The following is a 22269-nucleotide window of genomic DNA, read 5'->3' as shown; positions in this document are numbered from 1 at the left end:
AAAAATTAAAATTTTTGAAAAAATATATTTGTTATTTTTCCATTTTATATTTATAGTTTTTTATTTAGAAAATTATATCCATTCTATTTTTATTTATATTAAAATATCTACAATTATATTTAAATATTTTCGACTTAAAATTAGATAAAAATAAAAGTGAAATGAAATTTGAATTTTATAAAAATAATTTTACTAGACCAAAAATTAAAAATAACTTTTTTTATGCCCCAAAAAAATAAAAATTAGACAAAAATTGAAAAATAAATATGATTTATTAAAAACTATTATGGTTTTTTATTTGAAAAATTGTACTCATTCCCTTTTTTATTTAAGTTAAAATTCCCACAATCATAATTAAATATTTTTAAATTTAAAATAATTCAAAAAATAGAAAGTAAAATAAAATTAGAATTTTTGATCTAATAAAAATAATTTTACTAGGCCAAAAATTAAAAATCATTAGACCAAATTTAAAAAAAAAATGCTTTTAAAAAAATTCAAAAAAAATGAGACCATTTTATGAACAAAATTGAAGTCCAAAAATGGAAAAATGGAAATTAGACCAAAAAAGAAATTCAAAAATGGAAAAATACAAATTAGACCATAAAAATAAAATGGAGGCCATTTTCCCATTTTTTGTAAAATTTTTCCATTTCTGTCCATTTTAATTAATTTTTCCATTTTTGGTCTCTATTTTTATTTTGGCATTTCGGTCTAGTTATTTTGACTTTTAACTGCAATAAAATTAAATTTTTATTTTTATTTTTATTTAATTTTAGGTATAAAAATATTTAATTATTGATTGTGAGTATTATAATTTAAATTAAAAAAAGAAATGCATACAATTTTTCAAACAAAAAACCATAAGGTATAAAATGAAAAATAACAACTGTATTACTATTTTTATTTTTAAATTTTTTTTTATCTTATTTTCATTTTACTATTTTGGTATAATTTTTTTATTTGGTTTGGGTATAAAAATTATTTTTAATTTTTGATCAAATGAATATAACTTTTCAAATAAAAAACCATAAATTAAAATTAAAAAATGCATTTTTTAAAATTTTTATTTTTATTTCTTAAGTTTTGGTATAATTTTTTTTGGTTTGGGTATAAAAAATTATTTTATTATTAATATAATAAAATTGTTTTGAATAGATCAAAAATTTTAATTTTATTTTAATTTTTATTTTTTATCTAATTTTAGTCCAAAATATTCAATTCTGATTTATGGGTGTTCTTATTTAAATAAAAAAAAAGGAATGGATACAATTTTTCAAATAGAAAACGATAAATATAAAATGAAAAATAAAAATCGTATTTTTTAATTTTTTTTATAATATTTGTTTTTTATAAAATTAAATTATGAATTAAATGCAATTTTCCCAAACAATTTATTCTTTTCGAAACTAAAAGCAGTTTTTTTAATTTACTCTTTTTACGTGTCAAGTTTGACTGAAATAGGCTAAGCTCGCTATGTGCATTTATATAATTTTTTTTTCTCGTTTTTAATTTATTTCGATTATTTAATTTCTAACAAAATCTAAAATAATGTTCCTATATATTTTTTCCTATGCACCACTGTTTTGAAGCCTCTTGGCTCTTAAACCTTTGGTCTAGTGATAAAAATAGACTTCTGAATTAAGGGTATAAACTTTAATTTGGATAAAATCCCCTCTTCCAATTGTAATATCGACAGACAAAAAAAAAGAAAAAAAAAAGAAAAAAAAAAAAGAGATTGCTAGATGTTTTCTTTTACAAAGATTTTGTTAGTTGTTTTTTAGTTTCTGTATTATCTTTTGGTTTCAGTTATTTAATCTCTCTTAGAAGGTTATTTAATTTTCTACCATTCTGTCTTATTTGAATTCCAATTAAGGTCCTTTAAATCTTGAAAGTATTAGCAACCTTTTAATTATTTATTTCCTGTAATTAAATAGAATCATTTGATAGATTTTTATTCACATTGTTATATTAGTAATATTATTATTATTTTCTATTTTCCTTCAATCTAACAGGTGGACTAATGCACGGTTGAAGGCGTCTAGTTATTTTTTTATTTTTTATTTTTTTTCTTGAAAAAAAATAAAAAAATCATGGAGCCTAACATCAGCTTCTACTCTTTCCATGTTGAGGCTTTTCTTTCTGTTGCTTTTGTTACACAAATGATGCTGGAGTGCCAATAAAGTAAGGGGTATATTAGGAATAATATATATATTTTTCAGTTTTTTATTTTCACGTTAGTACCATATTAGTCAGACAAGTTTTATTATACCGTGTGGTTGTAATTTATTTTGGTCGTAAATTGAATATTTGTCCCAAAACTATTATACCGCATAAATGGTGTCTTTTCTTTCAAAAATTGAAAAGAAATTGGGCAAAGGAAACTTGTTAGTTGATTCAACAAATTAAAAACTAATAACAAAAATGCCAAATATACAAGCAAATACATTAACAACTTTACCAATTTGAAAATAAAATCAGGTTTCAGTCCACACTCAATCAAAGCTGTTAATATGTACCAAGTTGGACTAAAATTAATAAGATATTAGCATTTTTAATAGAAATGTGAATTGCAATTTATGATATGGAAATAAACAGGGTAGTTGGAATATCTAATATATTATTGATATTCAATTCAACAATTGTTCTCCGATGTTATTGTTCAAAATTGCCATTAATTAATTACGTATTTTATTAATTTTTTTAAATAAATTGATTTTGTAATAAAAATTTTATTTTTAGGCAAAATTACTTTTACCTTGATTGATGAAAATGAATAATCATTAAGGACTGGAGGAAAAAAAAAATATATTATATGGTTGGGAATGGGGCTTTCTGGTTTCTAACTTATTTTTATTTTTCTCTAATCTAATAGGCTAATCCGTCCAAAAGAAGACAAAATTGACTGGATCGGATCGAATCAAAAGGAAAAAAAAAAAAAACTATAATTCGCGAGGAATTCTATTCTATTGGAATTGTTGGAATTAGGAATAGAATAAGCTGTTGAGCCACAAATAAGCCATTTGAGGTGAGGACAATGTCCACCGAAAGAGAGGAGTTGGAGAGACCCAATTTCTATCGAGAATCTTGGTGATGAATAGTTAAAAAAAATAATAATTTCCCTAAACTAGAAAACTAATTATTATTATTATTATTATTTTTGTCAAAAAACTAGAAAACTAATTATGCATTCCACAGTATTACTGAAAAGATTTGTACTAATACTCATAACCAAACTACTGCTAAAGCAACTCGAGAGGTATAAGGAGGAAATCCAATGGTCCTCACTCACAAAGATGAATGGAATTTATAAATCCCACATATAGTTCCCATTCATTCATCTTGTGAGTGAAGACCACATAATCTTGGAGCCATGAAACCTTTTGTACAAACTGTTATAATGTACAAATGGTCTGTTCTTTCAAGAACTGAAAAGATCTTGGGCAAAGTAAACTCACTCTCTCTCTCTGTCCTTTTTTTTTTTTTTTTGGGGTGGTAAATCTTGTGCAAAGTAAACTCGTGCAGTTGATTGAACAAATTATATAAAACATAAATGTCCTAAATTACAAGCACATAATAACATAAATGTCAAAACATACAAGCACATACGTCGACAATTTTGCCTTATGAAACTAAAAATAGTCGTCAGTCCACGATGAATCAAAGCTGTTAATTCGTACCAAGTTGGACGGGAATAGGATAAAGCTCGATAACTTTGAAAAAGCTACGGTTTAGCTACATAACTCCCCCCAACAAAGCTTACAACTTTCATTGAATTGTGCTCTTTTAAAAGCAACAAAATTTCAAAAAGTGCGGAGTTGGAATCCCATTTTAACTAAGGATTCTTGTGGTTTATATAATATAGGAGAGATTGTTCTCTACGCTTTATATTACAATGACTGAAACTACGTACATATATATATATATATACACATATAAATGCATTTTGTTGAATTCAAACGCAATTACAATCCCATCAACTAAAAAAGTTCACGCAAAACAAATGGTGAACACAAAAAGGACCTTTCACTCTGTTTCATGGTGCAGAGCTTGAAAAGGGCTGGACCAGCAACTTTCCAAGCAAACCCACAATTTGGAATACATGCTGTACTCTTAGCATAATCATATACCAAATGATATATAGCAACAGCCTCATTGTTTATATCTTCCGTGTTTCTTTTACTTTCTTCGAATTCCTCAGCTTCATACAGTATCTGCAGCATGAAGCACAGTTAGCATATATAACAAGAAGCTCAAGTGTGTTGATCTCCCAATTTTAGTAAGCATATTGTTTTTCATGACAAACAATAACAAAACTTGAGAATATCACCTTCTTATACTTCTTTATGACCAGGTCAGCAGCCTCATTTTTGCAATCCCTATCCTTGTTTTTCAAGGCAATGCTCATCTCGGCCCTATACCGGCCATAATGTTCCTTCCATTTTGTGAAGCAGGCTTCAGGTACTTCAACATCAAAACAAGGAAGCTTCGAGATCTCTGAATGTCATGAAAGGAAGGATGCAACAGTTGTCTCAATAACAGTTTTCCTTTTATAAGTGATTTTATAACAATAGGATGTTCAAATCAGAATTTGTGAAGGTCTATAGTGCATCATCATTCACATAGAAAAGAGCCTTACAGTCACCACAGTCTCTCTCTCAGGAAGATTTTAATTCGGGTGGACATACCATGCGCAGATAGAAAATTACAACATTAGTTGAGAGAATCCTAACCTTCGTTCGAAAGATCTTGTGCTTGATACGAATCCACAACATCATAAATTAATCCTAAAATGGAAGTAGACCGGTAAGAATTCGTCTTTTTCAAAAAATGAGGAAACATTTTCACTCTCAGTTCATCGGGAACTTCAACCTGTTAAACACAAATTAGGACCAAGTTACAGTATAGAGGCAACTGCGATGCAACAATGCAAGGAAAAAGGGATCATGCAAATGAGGCATTAACAAATATTGCATGTTCCTGAATGAAGCTGGGGAATGAGCTATATTGCTGTTAGGTCTCTGGAATGTTATTCCGTGTACTTGAGCATGGACAACAAATGCTCGACCAAACTGGCATGAGCATGGCATCTAGGGCTTCAGACTGGAAGCAGCCTCTACCCTTTGGTGCAAGAAAGAGCCTGAAAGATCCCTCCACTCAAGGTGGTAGATATTAAGAATCTCTATAAAAAGTTAATATCAGTATATTAAAAGGGCCATTATGTCTTTAGCTATAATTTCTAGCCGTTGAGGACAAACTAAAATGATTCTACAAAGTGTTGCTCAAAAGATTAGCTAAATGAACAGAATGTTTGGGTCAAAAAATAAAGGCATGATTGAGCTTCATCCAACTCACCACTAGGTAGCCACAAAAAATTATGGATAAACAGACCTACAAGGTAAATTCACAAGTAACAAAAAAGTCAATTTACCCAACCAGCATGGGAAACTAGATTAGAATTATACTTGATTGGTAAAAATGTTCTCTCAATGAGATAGGAAGCTTCCATTCCTCACAAGTTGCTCTACCCAGATTGTCTCCCACCCAGACAATTGATACACATCAGTGAGAGAACTTGTTTACTTAGTGAGATCAAGGCCCTATTGTAATGCTAATAAATTTGCAATGACTGTTGTGAAGAAATAACAAATTAAGCCAGTCCTCTATAGCTAATGGAGGACTGATTGAACCCAATCCATTCTATAGTAAAACAGAAGATTTTAAGTTCAAACAATTCATTGTCTGAGTTGTCCAAGCTTGCTCATAGAAATATATCAATCAAAGAATAATTAGGCCAATTTAATGTAAACACACTGGAAGAAATAACAGTTAACAACACCCAAATTGATGCAACAAAGTATACAGCAATGTTGTGCAACAAGATGCTCAAGTTGAAACTAACCTCTCCACCACTTTTGGGTGCATCCACAGCATCATAGTATATATCAATCAATCGAAGTATGTTCTTCTTGACAAGATTCTTTTCTTCAACATCATCGCTGCCTAGTGTCAAAAACCGATCCATCAATGCCAACCAGCTATAAGCAGCCTCACTTATAGCGAAACTGAAAATAGCATAAACCATTTCAGATATAGACATCACAACACTCACGGTGGATAAGATGTGAGATATTGTGCGTAAATTTCAAAATAAATAATGACTTATAATAACTTGAAGGGTAAATCATAACACAAACCATGTCCAAGACTACTGCCTCTGGTACCAACATCAAGAGAGGTTTGAGCATCGTTAAGTGGAAAAAATGGTGATGCATGACTAAAAGGATGAACAGTTAATGTATTAACATGACAAAGCTCATTAACAATTAGTTTGACTAAGAACATTCATAATTGTTAGTTTTTTTCCCTTTATGGTCAAAGACATCCATGCTTGTTTATGAAATCAAGATCTTTGATTCTATTATTTTTGGTCTGCTGAGAAATAGCCACAGATTGTACAAGATTATGGTGCTTGCAGTTTAACCAGAACCTGTACATTATAAAACGAAAAAGATTAGAAGTTCAGTGCATCAGTCTAAAAAGCCTACCTTGGCTGAAATCTAGTTTTCAGGAACAGTTTAAAAAACTCATCATCCAATTCTTCATCTGAAAATAGATTTGGCTTCTTACTGGCAACCTTAGGCATTGAGGAAGAAGGAATCCAAGGTTCACTCGGTTTGAAGTATTCCAATAGCTGAAAGCAATTACAATAACAAGTAATCAATAAAATAAATCATAATAATACCAGTGATTTATGAAATAAATCAATAAACAAAAAAAGGTATATGAAATAAATCAGTCGCACAAATATTTGGCCTTTTGGACCTTTAACCCATTGTGGATCAAACATCAACTAGAACTACTTGAATAGCAGAAAAAACTACACCAACAACACTCAACTTTTTAAGGGATCTAAGCATAAGCTAATCTACTTAAGGCTGTTCCAAAGATGATCATATCAACATCAAATCACCAATTGAACGCAACAAAGACCATTCAATTAATTTCAAAAATACTCCATGCTCCTGTCAACAGAACTAAAATTATTGACTACTCTAAGCTAGAAAAACTTTCAAATCTATTAGATTAGGTAAGCATGACATTCATAGAATCTTAAAACCAAAATCACAAAAAATAAAGATCAGGCAATATGAAAAAATATTTTTGAATTCTGAATCTGTTATTTCTTAATTCATGCATGCCTTACAATTGGAGACTATGGAAGGTATAACAGGACATTGTCCACTAACACTACTTGTGGAGAGTCTAGTCATCCAACATGCCTCATGAGCTCAATATTCAATGCTTACATCGAGAAAAAACAATTCATAAATAAAATGTAACCTAAAGGAAAGGAGAGGGAAAGGGGAGTTGAAGAAAAAAAGTACGATGAAAGTAACATGTCGAATGAACACCTGTTGGGGGAAGAAAAAAGCATTTGAAAACCAAAATAAAATTGCTGTTTATGATGTAAGTCATCTATTCAAAGAATGGTGTACTCAGCAGTTGAAACCACTATTCTCAAGATTGGGTGAAGAACCAGAAGTAGAAAAGATCAAGAGGTGTTGTCTTCTTTTTTTCCTTTTTCTTTCTTTCTTCTTCCTTTTTTTTTTTTTTTTTTTTTTGGGTTCATTAACAACTTAGAAAAAAATGGAATAGAAACAAATTCTTTAGAGCATGTGAATAGAACAGAATCCAAAACTTGGAAAAGCAACTTTAGCCTCCATTATCTAATTTGCTTGACAACAGAAGTGAAGGTAAATGCTAACCTGTGGGTTGCGTGATATCCAGTACATGTCACCATCAAAATCACCTCTAGCGATTTCATAAGCTATTGACCGTGGACCTTTGCGAGAGAAGAATATAGCATATTTGGAATTTCCAACAAAAGATTCCAACTCCTCCACAAAGATAGCTTTTAAAACATGAATATCTCCAAAGTGTGAACCAGGATTCCTGTACACTAGTACCTTCCCCGAAACATGTCCATTGTCACTGCATATATCAATAGGCCAAAATATGAAACAAAAAGAAGAGATCAAAAAGTAAGAATAAGAGGACTTAGTTCATTAAGATAAAACTCATCACACGCAGATTACAAAATACCATATTAAAAATAAAATAACAAAAAGGTAAAGCACATTTCAATCTTGGACAAGACTAGTTAATAGCGTAAAATATTATATCAAGAAATATAATTACTTCTATGTAAAACAATATAGAGAACTTTACATGTTCATTACCAAACTTAACAAATTAATAGCATGTATCATAAATTTTTCCCATGCTCTTTTTAAATTAGTAAAATTTCACCTGTAACAGCTGATGCTTCTAAATGACTGGAATATTTTTTTTTATTATTTTATATATATATATATATATATATATAGAAAAGGTGTTGTCTAGGTATAAGGATTCTTAACCAAATTAATAAAGCCAAAAAATTGTTTCCATTAATAATGAAATTGAGGCAATCAATTGATAAGTTAGAGCCTCTAAATCTTGATCAGATGGTTTTCATGGACTTGTCAATGTTTTGCCCTTCCAGTGGCATATTTTTCAAAATATTGTTTTAACATTGGACAGCTGTTAATAAACATTAATCCTTGTGACAAGCACTGGGATGGAAGAGAGAGGAGCTGAATCTAAATTGATTGTAGTGATATATAACAAACATGCCTGCAAATAGTAAGTATACTAACCCAATCTCGTAAGCACATTTATTTGTTATACCACTTCTAATTCAAGAAATCATGTCTTTTACTCCATTGTCAGGAATTTAAACTGAATCTAGCACGTGGCCATAGAATGAAAACTTTAAATTGAAGCAGGCTATCTCTAACTAAATACAACTATCATCCTAAGAATTTAAAGAAGTTCTTATTACAATTCTAAAAAAACTTTATACAGTATCACTTTTTACACACTAGCATTTGAATATATAAAAAATATAAAATAACTTTATACAATATTTCTAATATCTAAAATATCCCACAATTTATAGAATCTTAACTAAGACGAAAAACACTTTTTTTTCCCCCCCACAAATCAAACAACACTCTATAAAAACTTGTCACAATACTGTTGGACGAAACTAACGGTCATGGAAATTCCACAAAATTTTATTTTCAATTAAAATACTTTGGGATAATGGAAAGATGTATTCGTTAGAGTATTCAGTTTCAAAATTATGAACGTCTTTAAAAATGTTTGTTCGTATATTTCTGAATACATTTAAGATATTTAGTCACATATTTCTGAACGTATTTGAGATGTTTGTCTTTGATAACATTCAATCAAATGAAATTGAGATGTTCAGTTATATACTTCTAAACACATCTGAGATATTCATATTTAAAAAAGTTAGACCGCATACTTTTAACACATTTGAAATGTTCAATCCTATACTTCTAAATACAAATATATTTAATTCATAGATATTCTTAATAATTTTAAATGGAGATAAAAATATAAATTCATAATGGGACGGTATAAAGTTCATTTGGTAGTGCAACTAGAACTTCTCAAAATTTAAACCAAATAATTTTACCAAACGATGAAGCAGATGGCCAACTTTGAGAAAAATAAAAAATAAAAATTAATGAGGTCCACTTGCAAATATAAATGGGACACAAAGTAAGCCAATAAAACAATGACAAATTAGTTGATATCCTAATTTTGGTAAACTTATTTGGTTCTCATAGTGTTACTGAATTTATATGTTTTAGCAAATGATAGAATGAAGTGAAGAATTAGGAAGGGTAAGCATGGTAGAGATGGTACATACAGCACAATGCAAACTTCATCACTTTCAAGTTTGCCGGTTGGATCAACTGTCCCCATCAAATAATAACATTCAGGGACATAGAGCCTCCCTTCTTTAAGACTCTTCTTTTCCTCTTTCATTAGTATTGAAAGACGATACTGCAACCATGATTCTTCAAGAGGAATACCAGATAAAATCATTCTTGCAACAGTAAAATTGTCATCAATATCACCATACCTGATTGCAACTGAAGAACAAGCAACGAATTCAAAGAAATCCATCAAGAAATATGTAGTGTTGCAACGAAGTAAATGGATACAGGTTATTCAGATCACTTAGAAATTGTGAAAAGTGAACAAGAAATTAAAATTCAAATATTAAGAAAGGAGAACCTTAATGCCAATAACACTTCAAACATATAAAGGCACTAATTGCAGGAAAACCAATTCATAAGTCCCAAGCACAGAAAAAATAATAAATAAAAACCTTTGAGTGCCACACGCTTGTTGCTGAAAGCAGCATGAGTATCTTGCAGAGCATTTTGAAGTACGTTCAAGAAATACTCGTTTGGAACTCCCCCATGGCTCAGAAGAGCAATCAAATTCCTCGATAAATATGTTTTCTTAGGAGGATTGCTGGAGAAAATTTTACAAGTTACATCTCACCTCAAGAATAAAACAGAGCACTGCAAAGTATGTAATTTTCCCTTTAACAATAAATTGTATCATGTAATTTCTCTTCAAAGATGTTATGAGGTGAAAAGCTCTTTATTATTATTTTTAACAATTCTTTTTGTAAAAGATGCTAGAGGATGCTCAATTAGTTCTTCTGGCTTTATATGTTATTTAATTACTTCAGAGACTGGTATAAGTTCAACTAAATTTATTTCAAGGGCAGCTTTCTCTCGGTATATATTACCATTTGAATTGAAAACTAAAAATAATGCAGGTAAACCTTCTTTTTTCCATCAAATATATACTCATTATCATATTGTTTCCAATATGCGTCATATTGTTTTTCCGCATCTAATCCACCATGACTATAGCTCTCCCAAACCACAAGAAAAATTACCTACAACTATTGTTCAACAACTAATTGAAATATAATTTAGACAATTATTCTCTCCTTTTTTTACTTTTTTTTCTTCCTTTCTTTTTTTATTTTTTATTTTATTATCTTTTTTTTTTAATGTTACTGAAAGTTGAATACAGCTACTGGTTTGAAACAAATTTGCAACAAACAGCTACTGAAGAGAACACATGAACTCATATACAGAGATTAGATGTATGAAAAACCAGTTCCATATCAACTGCAATTAATGTGTTCTTACAGTGAAGTAAATGCACATGTTGAATATACCTCGTTCCAACAATTTCCATTGAGTTTGCAGTTTGATTATTTGAAAGTCTTTCATCCCTCTCAACTTTAACCATTGAATCTCGAATCTGCATTGTTCTCGGGGGAAGCTGAAAAAAAAAAGAACCCATCTTCTTAAAAATAAGAAAATAAAATGAAAACTAAAGATAAATAAATTAATTTCTATATATATATATATATATTTATATATCAAACTAAGAACCTTCTGTTAATTTTGCAGAACTATCAACGTTAAAACGTGTCAATAAGTTTGGATTACTCTCATACACTTCATAGGTGAAACTGAAACTACATTTACCAGGTGAGAATTATCACTTTGACACGAACTAATAAGGAAAGAATATCTGAACAAATAATATTATATACAAAGATACTACCAATTAAATTAGGCTCTTGGAGACACCAACTTAGAGGTGACATCCTATGATTATACAAAGTCAGAAAATCAAACTGATCATAACCAAAGTACAGTGTGATATTTAGCAACCAAATAGTGAACTAGCCAGGTCAACTCCCTCATTCTTCTGTTTGCGATGTTTTCCTTCTCCAGGTCAAACTTTCCTTTATAGGGACAAAACCTAATCCAACGAATCATCTGCCCCATATGTCACTATAAACCTAGATGCATTATTCAATATCCAAAGAATTTATGAGGATAACGTAAAAAACATGTTTTTACAGAGAAAAGAAAGCAAATCAAGAAAACTTTTTTCTAGGTCCATCTATTTTAAGCTTTATAATTCTTTTATTTACAAAATGATGGGTTTAACAATTATTTATTGCGACCTTTTTTTTTTATATTTATTATTATTATTATTATTAATTTTTTTATTTTTTTATTTTTATTTTTTTACATTAGATCCTCTTAAGTTATATAAATCCAGAGCATCACAAACAATTTTGCAATATTTAGAAGCTTGCAAATAAAAGACCTTGCTCACTATGCAATTTCAGAGAAGAAAGTCATTTCATTAGCTATGAAAGAAAATGGAAAATCAATGTACCTTCTTGTTTACTAGAAATGTTCCCTTCACAGCATAACCATTGTTAAAGAGACGGAACTGTATCAACAGAGGCTAGAGAAGAGGGAAGAGGAGTAAATGAAAAATGAGAATGAGTTGTACGACCAAATGTAACATACACCACAACAGTACCTAAAATGTTGAAAAGCAAACAGAACTTCAAGACACACCGGTTCCCGAGTTTTGAATTTTGGCTGCTTTGTCTCCAAAACTTTGTCCTTGTGTTCGTCAACATTGAGAATTCTCTAACCTCACAAGGAAAAAGATAAATTCGTGCACACAGAAAATGAGAAAACTATTAATGTATGAAAAGAACAACAAATTCATGCACACAGAAAATGAGAAAACCATTAATATATGAAAAGAACAGTGCAGAAGAGAGTGCAATTAGTAAAAACCTCAGCATCTTCTTTACCGAGACACCCTCCTGTCTGTAAATTATTTGGGCACAATAAAGCCAAGTCCTCAGATATAAACCCTGTGCCATCGGTATGTATAAGAGGCTTCTCATCTCTAAAGATAAGGTTTTTATGTTCATCCTGCAAACCAAAAGAATGTACACCAAAAAAAAAAAAAAAAAAAAAAAGGAATCATATTGAACTTCAAATATTTTAAAAGATAGCATTCAAATATTTTAAAAGATAGGAATTATGTCAAACGAACAATCCAAGGATCATACCTTGCAATATTCATCCCTAATTCTTTGAACATTTACAGATGATAATTCAGTCTCTAGGCTGATTGTTTTTGACAAAATGAGTGAAAGCCTGAAACTCTCAAGAAGGATGATAGTACATAATTATTCAAGATATTTCTCGGATGCAAATAAAAAATAATGCATATGACAAGCATACCTTGCCATATAGGTGGGGACACTAGACACCATATGTGCATGCATAAAATAGCATCTTGCTTCTGCAACTGTCATATTTGACAATTTATATGATCCCATTTTGTCAATAAATGCCTCTGTCTCCATGCGAACAAAATAACATTTTACCGGTGATGAAGTTGGATTTTTCTTCCTTTTTTCTTTCCCTCCATCTTTAAAGACTGATACATTTCCATATTAAGTTAAGATCCAAGAAAATTATGAATCATAGTACAATATCAATAAGTCAGTCCAGATGCCTGAATGTCATGTTAGATCAAGTAAATCATAATAGTCAAAGAGAGGTAAACCAGTTTGAAAAAAGAAGCAAATATAAATAAATTAATTAATTAATTAAAAGTGGAAATGTAAATTCCAAATAGAAGTAAAAAATTATATAAAGTATCACTGGACAAATAATGATGTGATATACGATACATGAGAACAAGATATATTTGACTATTCAAAATTCACCACATTCATATAGAAATAAAAAAAGGCATACCAAAAAAACGATACCGACGTAAGCCAACAAGAATCCCTTCTTTCGCAATCTTGCTATATGCATCATAGTAATAATCAAGTGGATGCGTTTCTTTGATCTCTCCATCAAATTTAACCATCAAAACATTGTCATCTCCTAAAACCTTTTGCAGGTGAGTAGTTGTTTTGCTCAAATAGGGTCCCTGAATTAAATTTTAAAACAAATTGATACCATTAATAATGCTAGAGATACAACGTCATCTGAGCGGCAAACCGGATGCAGTAATACCAATATGAAAATATTACCACTAAAAACAAATGAATTCACATAACCAAATTCATACTTTTCATTTTGTTTAGAAGTTTTCAGGAAGCAACTTTCATTAAAAATAAAAAATTGCAAATATCTTGAGCACAGAAAAAAGATTTCAAGTTCAAGCTCTCAGAAAAACCATAATCAAATGATTTTCACTCGAAACCTAAGACAAAAAGGGAGTACCAATGAAAAACTCATTTTGATGTGCTTCAGCATGATTTTCTGTCAATGTCACCCATGAAATCAAGCCTAAAGTGTTCAAAGCCCTCTTATGGAACAAACTATGACAGTACAAGTTTTTTTTACTTTGGCGTATGTAATTTTAAGACAGCTCAAGAACTAACACATTTGCATCCAAGTTGTTTTACCCACATGCTCAGTAGAATGTAACATGTTGATAATTGATACCAAACCTATGATTTGATTTTAAGCTAAAATGACCCTCTACGCAGCTTCCTTCAGTCTCCTTCCCAAATTTTTCTACTACAGTAAATGAGACAGGAATTGTTCTTTTCATGATAGAAGTCAATATTATGCATGTATGTAAATAAATATATGTGAGCTGTGCGTATGCATCAATGTCATCATATATATAATGGGGAGACTAACCTTGAAACTGATATTCCCATCCCGAGAAACGTGACAATGGTAGATATGGGTTTTTCCAGAATCCCAATCTAGATGCTGCAATAAACGAAATTCAAATAATTAGCATAAAACATTGCAAATCACACTACGATGGGATAATTCCTATAATAAATAAACTGAGACTGATGGTAAACATAGTCGTGTATTAAATCTCTAAACTCTAAAAACACACGGAACTTTGCAACAAGATACTTAACTGACATTCAACCACACGCACCACATGTAAGCAGATAAATACAACAACCCATTAACTTCTACAAACATTTGATACATTTTGGATCTGAACTGTAAATAGTAATAGGGATAATACGATTCCAACTTCTAATCACAGTAGCTAAACTTTAGATTTATTTAATCTACAACAAAATGGAATCTTCAATGTAATTTAAGAAAATATCCAGACATTCGTAATCTTTTATAACTCACATTGTTTTGTACCTTTTTCTTTCTTTTTTTAAGATTTTTACTTGGCTGGGTTACCTAGATTGACTAGTCTAATGTAACAAACAAACATACACAACAATTTGAATATATATATATATATATATATAGCCAGCTCGCATTGTTTTGTACCTTGATTTTTTCATTTTTCAATTTTTTTTTTTTAACAGATTTTTACTTGGCTGGGTTACCTAGATTGACTGGTCTAATGTTACAAACAAACAAACACAACAACTTGAATATATATAACAGAGCCAAAAAAAAAAAAAAAAAAAAAAAAAACCAACTTGAATATATATATATATATATATATATATTATAGCTAGCTCAACCAAACCAAAAAGGCCACGAGCTCAAGTTTCTACACTTTACTAAAGCCATTAAACAGAGAGAGAGGAAAAGGCAAGGGACCCAATTTAAAATGAAAGAAGTCCAAATAGTCTTTTTCCCAAATGAGTAGAGGGATTGAGGAAAACTAACTTAACCAGTCAATATTTTGACTTTAGGAAAAGCGAAAAATAATCACCATTCTTCTGTCTCCTCTGAGAACATATCTTTGTCCTAAGTCTTCCCATACTCTCTGCTCAAACTTTATCATTGGTAAATCTCTCAACGTCCTGATTTCCTCAGCTGCTATTACAGTCTGCAGCTCTTTCCTATAAATAATAATAACAATAAAATCACAGTTAAATAGAACCCAACCCACAACTCAACAAGTAGAAAAACAAAGGAAAACTTTCACATAGATACATACCCACCACTGTAACTTAAAATAAGAAATTGCTTTCTGAATTCCAACTCTCCCAGAGCTTCCAACAGGGCTCGTCCCCTTCCTCTCGGAAGCTCTGTAACCATAGAGTTAGGGACAGTCTCGCTTGTGCTTGATATAGAATCTGCCCCATTAGAAAAACAAAAAAGTTAAGCAACTTTCAAAGACAACGATTAATTACCCAAAAAAAAAAAAAAAAATAGAGTTAGTAAACATTGTGACCCGGTGGGGTTCTATGGAGACGGGCTTCAACCGGAGGAGGAGTCCGAGGGGAAAAATAAGAGGGAATCTCCGTCGGAGAATGAGAAATGGGAGAGATATCCTTCTTCGAAGGCGACGAAGAAGGAGAAGAAGAATAAGAATTCGGGTTGTATTGCTCTTTGAGCAAGTAGTAGATGAAGGCACTGAGGTTTTTCCTGATCCTTCTGGGTGCGATTTCATTAAGAAGCTGAAGAGAAGACTCTTCACCTACGGCCGCCAGCCTCCTTCTCACGTCGGCGCCTGGCGGCGTCTGGTTCTGTTCTATGCAGATTTTCTCAATCAATTGGTCCACCGATTGTGGAAGTGGGACTAACCTACAAGGATCGGCCATGGCTGATTTTTGTTTTCCGTACAGATATAGAGAGAGAGAGAGAGAGAGAGAGAGAGAGAGAGAGATATTCAAAAAAAGAATGAAGGTGTTAACGGGCAAAACCGGATGTAATTTCTTTCCCGCTCCTTTTGCTCTGTGTGTCGGTGTGAGACCGTAAAGGAAGGAAATGTGCTTTTCATTTTGCAACGGTGGTCAATTTGATTAATGTTTTTTTTTTTTTTGGTTACATAATTAAATTAATGTTAATTAATCAATAATATATATTTTTTTTAAACTTCATTTTTATAGTTATAAAGTAAAAAATTATAAAAATATTAATAAAAAGCATTTATTTTTGGATGTTTAAAATTTTTTTAAAACAAATAGTTTTATTTTTTCCATTAACAATAAAGTATAGTTAAGCAATTTAATTAACTGCTCTAAAAAAATTACTTTTTTTAAAATATTTGGATGAACTATAAAACATTAATATGGATGTTAATTAATGGTAAAATTCAAAAATAAAATGTTAAAATTATAATAAAATAAATCTATTCATATCATATCAATGTAATAATTTTAGCGTGGTTTATAAAAAAAAAATAATAATAATTTGAGTATTAAACTAGAATATTAAAAATTAAAATTTAAAAATCACAACAATATAATTTATAATTTTTTTAAACTAAAAAAAAATGATATTAATAACATATTTTGTTCTTAAATTAAAAAAGATAGTACTTTAACTATATAATTATATTCATTTTTTACAGCCATGAGAAAAATATACAACTAGTATGAAACTATCGACTTAAATTTTGTCTAAAAGCAATAGATCTTTATGCAATGTAAAATTTACTCTCTATTTTTTTTTTTTTTTTTTTTTTTTTACACCTTGAAGAAAAATTAAATCTCCGGTTAATCGATTGTAGGAACATAACTCGCTACTCCATACATACTTTTCCTGGTTTTCATTTTTAATATTATAAACTAAACTCTGGAACAGTATAAATTAAATTCTGGAACACTATATTTAAAAAAGTCCAAAGAAATAGCACCGAATAGATAAAGTTGAAAGCTTTTGAATTTTGCGATAAGAATATGACTTTTTTTTTTTTTTTTGATATGACTTTAAGGCAGAGAATCTTTGATTGAAGCCCCGGTCTTTTCGGTGTCAATCATAAAATTTTGTAGGCTTAAAGAAAACTGTGTAACGCCCTATTCCCTAGTATCGTAGGGAATTGATAATCTTAATGATATTTTATTTCAAATAATCTTAGTGTTATACCTCTACTTTGTAAAACGATAAAAATATTAAGCACTGTTTAAAATAGGAAAATATTTCCACAAATTTCTATAAAATTTTTAATTTTGAAATTTTAAATATAATAAAAAATTAACTCTCAAATAAAAATTGATATAATTTTTATAATATTTATTAAAATTTTAATATTTTTTATAATTTTTATAAATATTTTTATTATAATATCTGTATCGAATATTTCACAATTTGATTAAAAATTTATAATTTTTATGAAATTTTTTGAAAATTTTATAAAATTTTTATATTAAAAATATTTATAATTTTTTTATCTGAAATTTTTATAAATATTATTAATATTTAATGAAATGCTTTATCAAATTAATATTATTGATAATTTTGTAATTGTTTTTCAATATTCAAGCAAATAAAAATAAAAAAATTCATATTTATCAAACAATATCAAAATTGTATTAGATAAGTCTATTAATTATATTTTTAGAAAAAAATTAATATTATAAATTACAAGTTTACCTCTTTATTATTATTTTTTTCCATAATAAATCAAATATTTGTATAAATATTATAAAATAGATAAAAATTAGAACATAAATAAAAATTGAAAGATATGTAGGAAATATATTTTATGCAAACTAAGATTCAAAATTTCAATATCAATGGTATTTAATACATGCAAATTTAATTCTCAAATATTTATATGATGTATATTAACAATTACAGATAAAATTATCAAGAGATATATTTTTTAATAATTATTTTTTATATTTTATATTTTAAAATAAAAAGAAAGAAAATACAAATAATTCTCAATCATCCAAGGCTTCTTCATAGTATTAACGTAATATTTATAAAATATAATGTAATTGTAATCATTATCTTATATAGCTTAATTAATAAATAATTTCATTAAATTTGTATTTTTGTTTGCATTTTTTATTAATAATATTATTTTTATTATTATTAATACTTATTATAAATCAATTGAGTACCAAACTATATGATAATTTAATAATTGAATTTGTATTTATATATTTTAACACAAAAACTTAATAAGTTGGATTTAAATAAAAAAAAATTTAGTACAACGATACAATACAAACATGACATAACATAATACAATATATTACCGGATCTTCTTTAATGGCATGTTTGGATAAAGGTAAAGTTAGTGGGTTAGTGGGAATCTATTTTTTTTGAAAAAGTGATAATTTTTTTTTGTTTGGATACTCATTGTAAAGTGGAAAAGTGTGGGCCCATGAATTAGATTCCCATAAATGTAGGAAAATATATAGGAGAGTTGTTCAATTTATATAGGTGTCATTTTAATAATATCAAAGAAAATAGTTTTAATTTTTTTTAAAATATATATTTACCCTTAATTTATTATACAATATTAAATTTAATTACTTATCAATCCCAACTTTTTCATTACTTACCAAACAGATCAAAAAAAAAAAAAAATAATTCTCAGAAAACTAAATCTAGAAAATCAATTTTCCTTTTACCTTTGATACATCTCATAAATGTATATATTATCTGGCCCTATCCTTGCTAGGCCATGCAATTGCAAGCCAGAAGAGGGTACCTTCCAATACCAATTCCGAGATTCTCTTTAAAGCCAAAGATAAAAAACAGTATATCAAAATATTTACTTTTGATTGGGAAGAAAAATTTAAGGACTTATCTTATTCGGTTACAAAATCTACAAATTAGGTTCTATTTTTTGTTTATTGCTTTTTGCTGGGAAAGAAAAATTCAAGACTTTATCTTCTTTGATTAGAAGTCTACAAATTAGGTTATACTTTAATACTAGGTTTTCCTTCCTCCATAACCATAAGTCCTGTTGGGTTTTACTTTATCCTCAATGCATTTCACAATTAGAGAAAATAAAAGTGATCTAAAATAAATCTATCCCATCTTTACGTGGGAATAGTCTCACAAAATGCAGATAAATTATTACTCGTCGGTACTTTTATATTATATTACAATATATCTATATAAAAGTTGAAGAGACCAATCAAAAATCTTTTGGAAAAGTGACCACCTTTGGAGAAAAATTTGCATTGCCACATGTAGTTATCACCATTCTTCAGAAATAAATAAATAAATAAGATTTCTTTAATAACGTGATTAGTTTTTAATTTTTTTTACTTGAATGTATATAATGTACTTAATTCAATTGTTAATTAATAGTATTTAAAGTTTATCAAACACTTAAACCAACTATAAAGTTTTTTTTTTTTTTTTTTTGAGATAACTGATTGCCAAGGGATTAAAAAAATATTAACAGTAAATTAAATATAATTTTGAATTATGTTAGCTTTTGTTTATTTTTTTTTTCTAATTTATAATTGTTTAAAATATCTAACAAGTTAAATTATTATTAACTAACCCTTAAAGTAAACAAACTATTTACAAGTAAATAGAAAATAATAAAAAATAAAATATTTTATTTATACCCTTTAAGTTTGGAATAAATACAAAAATATCTTTCAGATTTTAAATAAATTATTTGGGATAAATACAAAAACATATCTCAGATTTTAAATAAATCATTTACAATCACTAATGGCAATTAATTTTTTTTATACCCTTGGTAAATTAAAATTACCTTTAAAAGCTTTATTTTTCTTTTTTCTTTTTTCTTTTTGCAATGATCATTTTGAAGCTTCAAAATATTTTTATATTTTTAATTAAAATCTATTTAAACTATTTAATTTTTTTTCCTTTTTCTATATAAAAAAAAAACTATATGATAATTTTAATTACATAAACTTTTTTGGATAAGCTATATATTTTACAAATACATTTAGTTAAATATATCTGAAAAAATATAATTTATTTAGTTAAATATATGCGACAAATTATAATACATTTAGTTTTTTTTTTTTTATCATACATTTAGTTAAACATATTTGATAAATTAACATTTAGTCGAAAAAGAATATATTAAAATCATCAAATAGTTCCTTTCTTTTTATACTGAAAAATTATCACATAGTTTAAATAAAATTAATTACAGATATAGATAGATAAAAATTTCAAAGCTTTAAATTAATCTTTACAAAATCGTTAAAAAAATTAAACTGTGCAAAAAGGAAAAAAAAAAAAAGAATAAAACATTAAAATAATTTAATTTTACTAAAGGTATATGGATTATTTAAATTGGCACCAGGGGCGTGGATGATTTATTGGATGATTTATTGGAAATCTAAAAGATGTTTCTGAACTTACTTCATGAATCAAAGGTTAATTATTATTCTTAGTATGATTGCTTTTCATCATAAACTAGAATGGTTACTTAAAATTTTGAGAGACTCTCCACCAAAGATGAATATGAGCATGGATAGCTGGTTAGGTGTGTTCATTGTAGTTGGTTTTCCTTACTTGAATGCAATTTTGCTTGGACTTTTGTTTTGTTCCAATTGTGCTGAAGCAGAACAGGCAACTGTCTTGACATTATGCGATTGCACATTCATCTTCTTTATTCTTCACCAAGTTTCTGCCTCTTTAACTGCTAAGTTCCTCACATATAAACTCAAAAACAATAGTAGCCGGGGGCATACCCTGTGTACATGGTGACACAGCAAACACAACTAGCCTAACATCGACCAGTAAAATAGAAGCTGCATGACTTGTTATTTAGAAGCGGCTTCATATTTTGATAACAAATGTTATCATACATGATATGCCTCAGTAATTCATTCTTTAGTTGGAAGTTGGATGATTTTGTAACGAGGAAAATCCTTCTTCTTCCACTGCACCTCTGAGTGCTCTTTCTTGTCGTGTGATGAGTAATACATGTATCATGATTTGCAGTTTCTTAAATAAATATGTTATGCATTGCTTTTAGACAAGTTTTCAAAATTTTCAAACGCTCATCACCCCAATAATTAATGTAGTATGGTCCGCAAAAAAATTTCTAAAAATTATAATTTTCTACCAAATCAACAGGAACTATTGTAAAATACTGAAAAATAATTTTTCTCAACCAAAAAGAATGATAGACCATAATTATTACCTTAAGCCAAAAAAAAAAAAAAAAAAAAAAGAAGATCTCCACTAGAACACCCTCAAAAATTTTGCTTCCAATGTGAGAGAACCCTTCTTGGATGGAAGCTGCGGCAATGACATGTGGAAGATCAAGTTGATGCATTTGATGTGTGGATGAGATTTCATAATCTCATGCATAAGAATTGCAACTGTGATTGCCATTGCATCTTTGAACACGTTGTTGATCAAACTACTCTGGATTTTTTTGACATAAACTCGCAATTTTCACAACCATTGGCGTTCTTAAACGCGACTCCACCATCTTTCACATATGCGGAGCTCCACTGCACACTTCAAAACCATGCATTGAGTCTAGAAATGCACACATTTGCTGCCAAATCCCTGCTTGGCCAACATGCATCGGCCTCTACTATTTTTTTCCATGTTGATGGGTGGTTTTTTTTTTTTTTTTTTTGGCTAAACTAATAAAATTGCTGTAGTACTATGATAAAAATAAAAAAATAAAGATAGGCACGCATATGCTTCCGAAGTAGTTGGACAAAATTTTGCATCGAGTGGTTGCAATTTACTTTGGCCATAAATTAAATATTTGTTCCAAAACTATTATACCACATAAACGGTGTCTTTTCTATCAAAAATTAAAAAGGTCACAAATTAAAAAAATAATAAAATAAATGTCAAACATACTAGCACATACGTATGTTAACAA

General features: G+C 28.8%; 1 protein-coding gene across 1 annotated transcript; it reads right to left on the bottom strand.

Moving 5' to 3' along the window:
- Window positions 1-3697: 3697 nt before the first annotated feature.
- Window positions 3698-16375, bottom strand: LOC132799813 (probable RNA-dependent RNA polymerase 3). Its single transcript, XM_060812511.1, has 19 exons — window positions 15916-16375; window positions 15679-15817; window positions 15451-15580; window positions 14445-14519; window positions 13542-13722; window positions 13020-13218; window positions 12845-12932; window positions 12564-12704; window positions 12336-12410; window positions 12148-12219; window positions 11126-11232; window positions 10253-10401; window positions 9788-10013; window positions 7770-7995; window positions 6549-6694; window positions 5903-6065; window positions 4734-4872; window positions 4331-4497; window positions 3698-4214 (listed from the first exon to the last, which is right to left on the bottom strand). The coding sequence occupies exons 1-19, from the start codon at window positions 16283-16285 to the stop codon at window positions 3981-3983; spliced, it is 3027 nt and encodes a 1008-aa protein (XP_060668494.1). The 5' UTR covers window positions 16286-16375; the 3' UTR covers window positions 3698-3980.
- Between the last annotated feature and the right edge of the window lie 5894 nt (window positions 16376-22269).

Source organism: Ziziphus jujuba, chromosome 11 (assembly GCF_031755915.1).
Source record: "Ziziphus jujuba cultivar Dongzao chromosome 11, ASM3175591v1".
NCBI lineage: Eukaryota > Viridiplantae > Streptophyta > Magnoliopsida > Rosales > Rhamnaceae > Ziziphus > Ziziphus jujuba.
The sequence above is the reverse complement of the archived record's forward strand: the minus strand, read 5'-3'. Positions and strand labels throughout refer to the sequence as shown.

Bases quoted from the DNA above. Each gene is read 5' to 3' on its own strand.
- LOC132799813 (XM_060812511.1), bottom strand. From the start codon at position 16,285: ATGGCCGATCCTTGTAGGTTAGTCCCACTTCCACAATCGGTGGACCAA. The intron at 11,233-12,147 runs GTACATTGATTT...TTTTTTTTTCAG, and splicing joins CATTTCTAGTAAACAAGAAG to CTTCCCCCGAGAACAATGCA. The intron at 10,014-10,252 runs GTTTTTATTTAT...CTTGTTCTTCAG, and splicing joins CAAGCGTGTGGCACTCAAAG to TTGCAATCAGGTATGGTGAT.